The sequence below is a fragment of the Pyrgilauda ruficollis genome, unplaced genomic scaffold (assembly GCF_017590135.1).
Source record: "Pyrgilauda ruficollis isolate IOZ18807 unplaced genomic scaffold, ASM1759013v1 scaffold185, whole genome shotgun sequence".
NCBI lineage: Eukaryota > Metazoa > Chordata > Aves > Passeriformes > Passeridae > Pyrgilauda > Pyrgilauda ruficollis.
In genome coordinates this window covers 820,153-832,610 of record NW_024517540.1, presented here as the reverse complement: position 1 = coordinate 832,610, position 12,458 = coordinate 820,153, and the positions used below count along the sequence as shown (strand labels likewise).

The 12,458-nt window shown below is 67.0% G+C and overlaps 1 protein-coding gene across 2 annotated transcripts in view; it reads right to left on the bottom strand.

Annotated features, from left to right (window-relative positions):
- Positions 1-3,341: 3,341 nt before the first annotated feature.
- EFNA3 (ephrin A3) overlaps positions 3,342-12,458 on the bottom strand; it is a 9,402-nt gene continuing 285 nt past the window's right edge. Inside the window, exons 2-5 of one of the 2 annotated variants that reach the window (XM_041464851.1) lie at positions 5,305-5,594; positions 4,447-4,512; positions 4,211-4,288; positions 3,349-4,074 (exon numbers count right to left, since the gene is read on the bottom strand). In XM_041464851.1, coding sequence (XP_041320785.1) covers positions 3,953-4,074; positions 4,211-4,288; positions 4,447-4,512; positions 5,305-5,594 — 556 coding nt within the window. In that variant the 3' untranslated portion in view covers positions 3,349-3,952. Of the gene's footprint in view, positions 4,075-4,210; positions 4,289-4,446; positions 4,513-5,304; positions 5,595-12,458 lie in introns of both variants that reach the window. The other variant, XM_041464852.1, reaches the window with a different exon arrangement.

Sequence of the window (12,458 nt, the reverse complement as noted above, 5' to 3'; positions counted from 1 at the left end):
AGGTGCAGGATAGGCCTGTGGATGCACACTGGGAGGCTGTAGGTGCAGGACGGGGATCTTTAAGTGCAGGATGGGGGTCTCTAGGTGCAGAACGGGGGGCTGTAGGTGCAGGACAGAGGGGCTGTAGGTGCAGGACAGGGGCCTGCAGGCATCTGTAGGTGCAGGACGGGGGTCTGTACGTGCAGGACAGGGGCCTGCAGGCGCAGAGCCGGGGTGGGCACAGCGGGCACGCTGCCACTGCCTGGCAGGAGCGCGGTGCCTCGCTGTCGGCTCCCATTTGCTCTGACACGGATCCATCCGTGTCCCGGCCGGCGCGCGACGCTTCGCCGCGTGTTGTGAAGCGATAACTCAGCCGCATTTGCAAAACAACTTTCCTCTTGTTTATTCCATAATGATCCATTGATTGTGGGTAATGTTGCATGCCCTGTGCCGCAGCGGGCGCGGAGCGCTCCCCTGGCACGCGGCAGGGGCTCCGGCAGGCGCCGGCGCGGCAACCTGAGAGCGGCCGTGGCTCCCTCAGCCTGCGAGCCCAGGCCGTGGGGCTGTGCCCCACATCCCCCCAAATCCCACCTGCATCCCAGCCTCTCTCGCCACCCCCTCGCTCCCAGGGAGGCTGCTTTGCTCTCATCCTCCCTGCTTGTGGCCAGGCCTGACATCATCCATAACGACAGTGCCAGGCCTCTGTTCCTGGGATGCCGGCGCTGCCGTGGCTTGCACAGGGGAGCACTCCTGGGAACACTGCTGGGATCTCACGTGCAGGCCACGGGGATGGATGAAAGCACCAATCCCATGGTTCTGGCATCACCCTGGTACTGCCCCCTCCACGTCAGGGACAGACTGTGCCTGGGGAAACCAAGGCAGGGAGCACTGACAGGGGAGGGCTGGGCAGCTCCTGGTGGTTGAGCCTCGTGCTGGGCTTGCCAGGGGCATAATGAGCCTCCTGGGGCATCATGCTGAATCCATCCTGTGGCACTGGGATGTGGCACCCAACGCCGTTGGCCAAGGGGGCCCCCTGTCTCATGTGCCATGGCCCCAGCCCTGCAGCAGGGCCACCAGGTCACAGGGAAGGGGCTGGGAGTGAGGCCATATGGACACACCGAGACCCAGTGTCACTGGTGGAGGAGCAGGAGTGGAAAGACAAGCCCATGTTCCCTGCTGGGGACAGTCTGAGACAAAAACTGGGGCTAGAGGTGCCTCATTACCTCCCTTGGAACACAACGGTGGGGCACAGGGTGGGCAGCACCCTGGGAAGGGTGAGTGCCCACCTGCAGCGGGACCAGGAATGCCAGTGGTGGTGTGCACATGGTGCACATGGTCACGGCCACGCCGCCTGGGAGAAGGTGACAATGGGCTGGGTTTGGTGCCTGTGATGGAGGGACAAAGGTGAAGCCGTTTCAGGCTGTAAACATCGCTGCTGCTCCGTGTGGGGCAGGTAGGGTTGGCCAGAGGCCGCCGAACTCGTGACAGTGTTTGTGGTTTGTTGGCTGGGGACACCCGGGAGTGCCCCGGCCCCTGGCTGGGCTGACGTCACCCCTGCAAGGCTGGGGGAGGAAGAGGAGCCGTCCAGTTTGTGGCCGGGAGCGAAGGCCGCGGTGACGCAGTGCCAGCTGCGTGCAGCCTGGCAGGTAGGCATGGCAGGGAGGCATGGCCATGTGCCAGCCTGGTGGGGGCAGAGCCGCAGCCCCGGGGCTGTCCAGCTGTGCCAGGACCTCATGGCTTTGGCCAGAGAGCCCTGACTGGGCAGGGGAGCTGCCCCGAGGTGAGGCAGAGCCTCGTGCCACACAGCGGCTCCTGGCACACATCTGGATCCGCTGCCAAGGCTGTGAAACCCCAAAGTACCCAAGGGGCACCCAGACCTCAGCACTGGGGTCCCAGCAATGGCCCCCCCCCTTGACTTGGGGCAGCTGGGCTTGGGAACCCCCTCGGCCAGCACCCCAGAAGACCCCTGGTGGGTCTGGGCTGTCCTGCTGTGCTCAGCCCTAGGGCACGGGGCACACCTGAGCCAGGTGCCCACTGAGCCATGGGTGGTGCCATGCAGGCACAAGAAGCGGTGCCAGGGTCGAGGCAAGCGGCAGGAGGGATCCTGCAGGCAGATCTCTCTGTGCCAGGGCAGTGACTCCAGCTCTCACACCCCCCCAGGGCACTGGCCACCTAAGCTGTGTCAGGCTCACTGTGCCACGTGCCACCAGCATGGCACCACACTGGCACAGGTGCTTTGGCCAGTCCATGGCAATCAGCACCTGGCCGGATGTGGCCCTGGACAGTGGCAGCAGTGCTGCCCCACCCACACCGTGCCCACCCTGCCCTGGGCCAGCAGACAGCTGCCGGTGGCACCTCAGGACCCCGGGAGGGGGTCCATGCCAGGGACCTCAGCCCCATGGCGGGCCAGGCCTGCCAGAGCCCTGGGGGGGACGTGGCGAGCCCGGCGCCTGCTGGGAGGGCTCCCGGGACCCGTCTGACGGGTTCGTCGGCTCTTCCCGCACCCGGACAAGCCCGGGCCGGCGGGACACCCAGCCACCGCCCAGCAGCGCCTGCTGGGTGGGGGAGAGTGGCTGCCCTGCTCTCTGGGGCTCTGAGGACCCCCTTCCCCAGGAATCCGCACCGGGAGCGGGGTCCTCGCAGCCCCTCATCCCTGTGGGGAGAGTTCCTGCCCCCTCCCTGGGGGCACCGGGCCCCCCCAGCCCCACCAGAGCGCAGGGTCGGGACCCCACGAGTGCTCCACCGTGGGGGCTGTGGGGGTCTGGGTGCCCCAGCAACACCCCCATTAGATGCGATCCCACCCCCAGGCACAATCCAGCCCCCAAATCCCCTTGGCTGGAGGTGCTGGGGGGGAGATGAGGGCGTCCCCCACCCCGCAGGAGCCGCCAGATCCCCCCAGAAGAGGCAGGAGCCGGCATGCCCGGCAGAGCCAGACGCGCCGGAGGGGCGATGCCGGAGTTCCCATGGGGTTGCCAGCGCCTCGTGTCTGCTCGCTCCGTGCAGCTGGCGAGGATGGCAAGGAAGGATTTCCTGCTCCCAAACGCCACCCCAGCACCCTCAGGGCTGCGTGTCACCCCCCGCGCTGCCCTTACCTTCAAGCGCTCCTGCTGTCCACATTCCTGCGGGAAGCACCGCGTCCCTGCCGGCGCTGGGGGGTCGGTGGGGAGCAGAGGCAGCGGTGGGGAGTGCCCTGCATCCCCCTGGCAGCGGTGCCGAGCCTGTTGTGCCTGGCAAGGTGGGTGGCACGGTGGAGGTCAGCCCTCTCCTGAACGCCTGACGGAGCCCCCCTGGGACCCCTCCGAGGGCTGGAAGTTTTGCACGCCACCGTGACAGGGATCCCTTTTTTTATCCTTTTATTTTTTTTTTTTTATAGACTAAGAGCAGAATATGAAAATCACCAGCCAAAGCACTTTGAAAAAAAGATCGAGAATGTTTTTTTTGTTTTGTTTTGTTTTGTTTTTCCCCAAAAAGTGTCTGTGCGTTTGCATAGGTCGGGTCTTCACGGAAGACGAGGAAAATCCAACACGTTCGACTATGTACAAGCCAGCCCGGGGCCGGCGCCGCTGCCTATGGTACAGTATAGATATATCTCTGTAGTCGCTCTCTGTACAGTATGTATAGATCTATATGGGTATGTACACACTGCCCGGCCCCGGGGGTCCCTGCTCTCATCGGGCTCTGCCCCCTAGCCACGGTGGGGTCACCGGGAGGGCTGCGGGCAGCACCCCGCGCTCCCCGGGATGCTGTCGGCGGGAGGAGCAGCGCTCCCGGCCGCATCCCCGCCGAGGCGGCCGGTCCAGGCGGATCGCTGCGTGCCGTGATCCCGGCCCCGCGGGGCAGCTCCGCAGGCGGCTCTCCGGGCAGGGGGTGGTGGTCTGGCCGTGCTTCCCCGCTGGCTCTCACGAGGGGCAGCAGCTCGAGGGGGCCGCACTCGGCAGAGCGGCGCTGGCCGGGCCCCCGCGGGCACCGGGAGCTACGAGGCCAACAGCGTCATGAGGAAGAGCGCGGCGGCCACGGCCAGGGGCAAGTGTTCCCGCTTGGGGCTGGTGCCGCTGATGCTCTTCTCCAGCTTGGGCATCTCCGGGTTGAAGTTTTCTGTGAGGAGGAACGAGAGGATGAGGAGGGAAGCAGGGCGGCCCTGAACCCCCACCCCGTGGCCGGGGCTGCCCCAGGGGCGGCGGCGGGGAGCGGGGACACGGCGCTGCGGGGCCGGGGGCTGTGCCTGACTCACCCAGGTCCTCGATCTTCACCTCGGGCCGCAGGGTGAACTGGGGCAGGGTGGGCGCCAGCTTCTCCCCGGAGTGCGACGCTGTGGAGGGAGAGAGGGGACGGGGGTGACGCTCCCTGGATGTCCTGCACCGCAGCTCCCACACCTCCCCCCTTTCTCAGGAGGGACGGGGCACCCACGGGCCAGCCTCGCCGCCCCCGCTCGCCCACAGCCCCCGGGATGGGCACGGGGGTACTTACTGGAGGCGCAGCAGACAAACACCTTCATCTTCAGGCAGGACCGGCGGTGGTTGTGTGTCGGCGTGGCTGCAAGGCAAGAGCACGCTGAGAGGGGCTCCGTGGCACGGATCTCAACCCCAGGTACCCCGAGGCTTGGTGGGTCTGGACAGAGAGGGGGCTGGAACTGCCCAGGGGTGTGCTCTGGGCTGGGGGAATGCAGCAGCACCCCAAATCCTGCACCAGTGCTCTGTACCAGCACCTCAGGCCTGAACCATCAGCTCCAGCATCACAACCCAGCACCCGTATCTGGCACCAAAACTGCAATCCTGCAGCAGCAGCCCCTGAACCCTGATCCTGCAGCAGCATCCTGCATCCTACATCACCGTCCCCCAGCACCCCATCATGCCCTTGCAACCTCATCTTTCCCCACACCCTCATCTGTTCCCTGCACCATGTAAACCCCCCTCCCCCCATCCCTTTGCTCCTTCACCCCCTCCCAGAGCTCCAGGTTCCCACTCTTAGGGGAGAAACAACTGCCCAGTTGTGGGGGTGCAGGTGAACCAGCCAAGGGGGACACAGGGGCCCAACTGGGGTGGGACTTGAGGGGACACAACTGGGGTGGGACCTGACGGGACCCAACCAGGGTGGGACTTGAGGGGACCCGGCTGGTGTGGCACCAGAGAGGATCCAACTGGGGTGGGAGCTGAGGGGACACATCTCAGTGGGACCTAAGGGGACCCAGCTGAGATGGAACCTGAGGGGACACAACTGGGGTGGGACCTGAGGGGACTCATCCAGGCTGGGACCTGAGGGGACCCCGCTGGGGTGGGACCGGGGGTTTGGGGGCTGTGTGGGGGTCCCCCCCAGCGCCCCACGTACAGATGTAGTAGTACTCCTGCCCCGCACGGAACTCGTAGCCCAGCGAGAAGGCGCTGTAGCGCTGGAACTTCTCCGAGAACTTGATGGGGCTGTGGGGCGCGTGGGGCCGGTTGCACTCCCAGCGCTTGAAGCCCTGGCTGGTGTTGCAGGTGCGGTAGCCCTCCGCGTTCACCATGTAGAGCACGTACTGCTCCAGCCGGTGCTCGGGCACCGAGGCGTTGTAGTGAGGGCAGTAGATGTCCAGGTAGTCGTTGACATTCACCTGCACAGTGTAGCCATCCCGCCGCAGGCTGCAAGGGAAAGAAGGGGTGGGGGGGTCAGGCTTGGGGAGGGCCTGCATCTCCCCAAGCAGGGTTCTCCAGAGGCCAGATGAGGTTGCAGTGAAGGTTGGAACTCTGGGAGCAGTGGTGCCCCCTGTTCACGCCCTGTGTGAAGCTCCTGACACTGTGGGACCCCTGCACAGCCAGAGCCTCACGAGTGGAGCAGAATCCCCGTCCTGGAGGGTACGAGTGGTCCTGGGGTGAGGGAACAGGCGCTGTGTGTGTCAAGCCACATGCACAGGTGGGATGGGTAAGAGCACGGGCATACGAGACAGCCTCAAAGAGGAGACGATGCACAGACAGACCCAGGAGGGCATCAGGGTCCCACAGGCACCAGGGTATCCACGGGGCAGCCCGTGGGTGTGTGGGGCACCCCGGCATTCCCTGGAATTCCCCGGCATTCCCCATTTCCAGCAGCCTGGAGCCGACCCACCGCTGCCGCCCACCACGGCCCTGGCACGCGCCGCAGCTCGGAGCCAGGATTTCTCACCCTGCTCCGGCTAATCCCGTTAGTTCGTTAATGCCGTAAAGGGTGGCCCTGGGGGAGCCTCATTTACATTGATTAGGAGCAGCAATCCCCTCAGATCCACTCAGGAGAGGCTCCGCTGGCTCCTAATCCGCGCCCGACGGAAATCCCGGCCTCGGTAATCCTCGCCGCCGCGCTGACCCGCTGCTCCTGCCAATTAATTACCACCCGGCGCTGGCTCGGCACCGAGCCGCCGCGGCGGCACCGGACCCTGACCGGCCCGCTCTGGCCCGCATCCCGCAGGACACGGGCAGCAGCATCCCGGCACGCGTGGCCGTGGAGCTCCCCTGTGGAGCTCCGGATCACGGCCCTTTTCCCACCTCACCCCAAACCCCGGACCATGAGCCCCCCAAAGCATCACTGCGGGTTGCCTTGGCCGTGGGTGGGGGGTCCACCGCCCCTCCCGGAGCTCAGCGACTCCCTGGGTCTCCCCGGCAGGGCTGGGCAGGCAGCGGGCAGGGCTGCGCGTGCAGACGCCCCACCCTGCACCATCGCCCCCGGGGCTGTTTGAGGAGCCCCGGCACGCCGCCAGCGCCCGCGGCACCCCGAGCCGAGCTCGGAGACAGAACCGTAGCGGGACGCGGTGTCGGGTGGCAAAACGGGGGGATAAGAAGCGCCGCCTCCGGCAGCGGGGGGCTACAGGGGGCGGCTGATGGCAGAACTCATCACTCGTGGGACAGGGAGCGCAGCCCCACGCGGCCCCTCCCTCGCTGCGCAGCCGCTATTCCGCAGCCCATCCCGGCACCCGCCGGCAACTGCTCCGCCGGGAAGGTGCTGAGGCAGCCACCCTTGCTGAGCGGGCGCCGGGACCTTTCATCTTCCCCCTTTGATGTGGTGGGAAGGGGGGCGGGGGGAGAAAAAGGCTTGTTATTAAAGAAATGGCCCCAAGGAGAAAATTGCAATTAACTCCACGCGGGACGCAGGGCTGGGACGCTGGCGTACCCCAATACCAGCTGCCCCACACCGGGGCGGGCACCCGCAGCTGGGGCTCCCCACAGCCGGGCTGTGGCTGTGCCATGGGACAGAGGGGCCAGGAGAAGTGTCACAAGTGATACTCTGTCACGGGGTGCTGGGGAGAGGTAACCCCCATTCCCCTGGGGCACCCAGTGCTGAGGCACGGCCCCCTGGGACCCCAGGCTGGGGCTCGTTAAGCCACAGCTCATTAGGAAGTGTGGCTGCTGATAAACAGCCTCACTAACGAGGCACCGAAGTCTCCCCTGGGCTGGGGGACAGCAGCACCCACGGCAGGGTGCAGGAGCCCCGGTGGTGTGGCAAGGGGCCCATGGTAGTGACTCCCACGGGTATTGCCAGCTGCCACGGCATGCCAGGAGCCCACAGGCATCACCATAAGCTGGGAGGGGCTGGGGAATGGCCCCATATGGGGAGAGCCACAGGGCCACCACAGCCAGAGGCACATCCAGGTGACCCTGGCAGCAGCTTTGGTCACAACACTGTGTCCCTGCCACACTTGGCTCCTGCACAGTCACTGCAGAACAGCAACTCCAGATATACCCCCAAACCCGGCAGCCCCCTCAGTGCAATGGCCCAAGTGCTCCAAGACCTGCTGACAGCACCACCCAGGGAGCCCGTGGGCCTTGGCTTGGGGTGGAAGGGCAGGAACAGACACTCTGAGAGAGGGACTCTGCCTCTTTTCTCACCAGCACCCATCCCAGAGCAGGCACGGGCTGCCTGGTCCCTGCCAGCTCCACAGCTATCAGGAAACACCAGCAACCTGGGCTGGGATGGAACCTCCATATCCCAGACTGGCAGCCATGGCACGGCCGGTGGGGATGGTGGGCTCTGGCAGTGCCCGAAGGGTTAAATGCGGGAGGAGAACGGGCAGCATCACTTCTGCACGACTGCGTTTGTAGAGCAGGGCTTGGCGAGGCAGTGGTACCTTCCAGCAGCCTGTCATGCTGGGCAGATGGATGTCCCCTGGCAGCACCGGCCCCGGGCCCGGTGCCCACCGGCCCCGCACCGGAGGGATGCCGGTGGCACCCTGGTGGCACTCTGGTGGCAGCCTGGCTACCTGGCACGCCGCAGGCACCGGTGAGCCGGGCGGCCGCTCCGCTCCCATCTGCTGCCATCAATCCGGGCTGCGTGCCGCACGCTGGCTCCCACACTGCTGGGGAGCGCCTGGTGCACTGCAGCACGCCCTGGCAGCAGTGGCACGGCGGGACCAGACCCCCGTCGGGACCCCCACACTACACAGACTCATCGCCATGCTGCTGCAGAGGCCTGGAGGGCAGCGGGGCCAGAGCTGGGCTCAGCACCCCGCGCTGGTGGTGCCAGCGGTGAGGAGCAGGGCAGCGTGGTGTGTCCTCGATGCGGTGCCCCCCAGCACTGGACAGCCCCCAGCACAGCCAGACTCTTTGTTCGGCTCCAGCAGCTTCGTCCTTTTGGCGCATCCGGGGCCCATCCATCACCCGGGGAACAAAAAAGTGCCATTGATTTACGAGTCCCCTTCCCGTCACCCCGCACCACAGCGAGAGGCGAAGGCTCATCGACCACTGTGTCCGGTCCACCGGACGGACGGACGGACAGACAGACCACCCGTCCTCCCGCACCCACCGCGGGGGAGATGGGGGGCTCAGCGCGGCCCCCCCCGCCCCGTGCCAGCCCTCCCCACGCAGCCAGCGCTGCACAGTCACGGCGCCCAGACGGCCACGCACACGCGCGCTGGCTCGGCAGACAGCGCCTGCGACGCAGCCCACGCACACGGGTGGCACCGAGCCACAGCACAGCCCCCCCGGCCTCGCCTGGCGCAGCCGCAAGGCGCGGGCGCTAACGGCACCGCCGGCACTCGGTGTCCCCGGGGCCACCTCCCTGCGTGGGGAATCGGGGCTCCGAGGGGGGGAGGCGAGGGCTGATCCCCACGCGGGGGGAGCGGGGTGCTAGCGGGACAGGTAGAGCGCTCCCCAAGCACCCCGGGATTGCAGTAGCACCCTACAGGTGCCCCCCATCACTATTGACGGCCACACAATCCCTGTAATCCCAGCTAAAGCCGGCACCTTCCCGTGTTGCTAACAAGATCAATGAGGTTTCTAATTGGGTTTTAATTAAACCATCAATCTGCAACCGGTGACTCAATTACCAGCCCGGGCAGGAGCAGGTGGCCCCGGCCCTGTTGCACCCCGACACGGCGGCCGCTTCTCCCACGGGAACGCCGGCCGTGCTGCTCGGTGCCGCCCAGCGCCGTGACTCACGGGGCACGGCACGCTCTGCCCGTGGGCACCCGCTCCTGCCGGAGCAGCCGTGGATGGCTGGGCGGTTTGGCTTCCTGGGTGCCCGGTCTGGAGGGTAGAGGCATGGGGTGGGGGCTGGCCGAGCCCCCCAGCCAGCCTAGGGATGCCAAAGGGGGTGATGTTGGTGCTGTGCCTGCATTCAGCTCCACAAGTGGGCATGGAACTGTCTCTGCTTGGGCACAGCTGCCCAGTACCTCCTGCTGGATGCCCCCAGACCCGCGGGTCCCTCCTGCTGTGGGTGACCCCTCCTCAGCCCTGCGGGTGCCTGTGGATGGGGTGGGGGGATCTGGCCAGGCACTGCCCTGGTGTTGGGGTTTGGCTGCTGCAGAGGAGCCCGGGCCCCTCCAGACCTGCTCTGCAGGGACGTGGCTCCTCTCCTGTGTGAGATACTGCCTGGCTCTGCACTGGGGCTTTCCAGAGCTCACTCCAGCCCTCTCCAGGGCCCACTCCAACCCTCTCCAGAGCCCACTCCAGCCCTGCTGCCTGCAGCACAGTCTGGACCAGATAAAAGCCACCTTGAAGAGGTGAGCGTGGCGGCAGTGCCAGTGCTGGGGGGAGCTGCACGAGCTGTGTGCCTGCACAAAATGCCACAACCTCCCTGCACACAGGTGGGCTGTGACCCCCACCCCACATCCAGGCACCCTGTGTACCCCTGTGTCACAGCACCCCCTGCTCTGCCCCCTCCTTGGCACCCAGTGCCCTCAGTACGAGCATTCTCGGGTCCAAAATCAGAGTCAGTGGTACACCCCATCCTGCTTTTGGGGTGCTTCTTGGGGTGCAGCAATGTCAGGAGCGCTGGCCATGTCTGTGTCCATGAACAGGGATAAATTGCTGTCCCCATCTTGGCATGTGGGACATGCAGCAGGGACAGAGCCTCCAGCATGCCAGGGCCCAGCTTGTCTGGGGACACTCCAGGAGCCCCTGACCCTGCTCAGTGGGTCACCCCAGGGTCACAGGCCCCACAAAAACTGGTGTTGGGTGGACATGGCTGTCCTGCACCTTTGTCCCATGCCACCAGGCCTATTCCTGGCAGGACTGGGGAGTGGAGGGCAGGGATGAGTCAAGGGTCATCCCACACCCCCAGGGCTTGCTGGCTGCCACCAGTGGAGGTGATGGGACAGACGAATGGAATGCACAGCTGGACAAACAACCAGGCCGAGCAGGAGCAGGGTTTGAGGATCCCACCTTCACACCTCCCCTGGGCTTTGCCAACACACCCCAAAACCATGGCATGAGGGGTGCTCTGCCTGCTTGGGGACCTTTCCTGGCCTCCTGGCACCCCCAACCATTCCTTGCATAGCCAAAGGGGCTGGCGGAGCTTCCCAAGGCACCATTGGGCTGCTCCCTGGGCTGCCCCTCATCCTGTCATCCCGCTGAGGGCATCAACAGGGGTACCCAGGGTAGCGTGGCAGGAGCCACAATAAATTTGTGGCCAAGGAGTGGCCACAACCAGCAACCCCCTCCTCCCCGGAGAGCCCCGCAGGGCCGCGCCGAGCTTGTTTATGGCTCCACTTGCAGCAGGGTTGCTGGGATTTGCAGGCTGCGGCCCAGGGAGCCTAATTCCCCCCATAATTTATCTAATCCAGACACTTTGCCGTGCGGCTATAATTGCGTCCGAGCTGCCGCACTGCCTAACAATAAATATCAGCTCCGGAGTCCCTGGGACACGGCTCTGCCGCAGCCGCCCCCACCGCGCCGCCCATGCCCTGAGCCGGACGCTGGCGGCCGCGCCAGACACGCCTGCGCAGGGGGTGCGGGCATCTGGCTGCGACACCCCCGGCTTGGCACGGCCCGGGCACTGCCACCCCCCTCCGCCCTGTCCCTCGAGAGGTGTCGGGGCAGCGGCAGGTCACGGCGGTGATGGGGTGGGGGAGTCTCGGGGAGACAAGGGTGAGGTGGCACACCTGCCAGCGTGGTGGCGATGTCACGGCGTGGGGACATGGCTGGGGGTGCAGGGGGTCCGGGCAGAGCTGGGGGGTGCGGGGGGAGGCTGAGTGTGGCAGCACCTCGGCATTGTGCTGCGCCTCGGCACGTCGCACACACGCACGATTTATGGGGCCCGAGCTTCCGCCTGGCGACACAATCTCAATGGCAGGGGAGGGGGCTGCCGGGGCTGCTCCCACCCTGCACAAAGGGGTGTGGGATGGGGGGAGAGCCCAGGAGAGCCCCTGCACCGACGGGCGCCGGAGGATGCTCTGGCTGCATGCATGTCCCCGCCACACCCCTGGGCACTCGCACCAGCGAGGGACGGAGAGGTGGGCGATGGCAGCAGGCGCAGATCCCCGTGGAGGGGTCCACGGACACACCACAGCCCCCATTTCCCGGGAGGGTCCAGCCCAGACCGTCCCCATCCACATCCAACCCCAGCTGTGGGTGCTCCGGCGAGGGCAGAGGCAGCCCCGGCGCAGGGTGTGAGGGAGGGGCTGAGCGGCCAAGGCCACCGACCCCCGGGTGCTCCGCTGCCGGCGGCCGCTCCCACCCTCCGCTCTCACCCCCCGCTGTCCCCGCAGCCACCGCAGCCGCCCCGGGGGTGCCACTGCTGCCGGGCAAAGACGGTGGGGGGCGGCAGGCACCTGTCGGGCCCCCCCGCCTCCGCCGCGCCGCCGGTGCCGCTCCCGCACCCAGACATGCGGGGGGCGCGACTGGCGGGGGGAGCGGGACCCCTGCCCGCTCCGGTGCACCGGGAGACGGATGCCTGGGGGAGTCAGGCTCTCCCCGCTGCCCCCGGTGGGTCAGCGCTGGCGGGGGGGGCTCTTCCCCCGGTGCCCACGACCCCGTCGCGCCCGCACCGGGAACCGCCGAGCCCCGCCCGGCAGCGCGGCCACGGGGACACGAACCGGCCGGGCGGCTGTCCCCCTCCCGCCGCAGCGATCCCCGATTTCACGGGCAGGGCGAGGGGCACCGGGGGCACCGGCAGCCGGGGAGCGGCGGCCCCGCCCGCACGAGGGCGCCGCGCGGAGACCGGCACCGGGGGTCCCGCAGTCCCGGCGTCGCCCGCCGCCCCCAGCGCATCCTTCAGCGCGATCCCCGCCGTGTCGCCGCCGCGTCCTTCCCGGCGGCGCC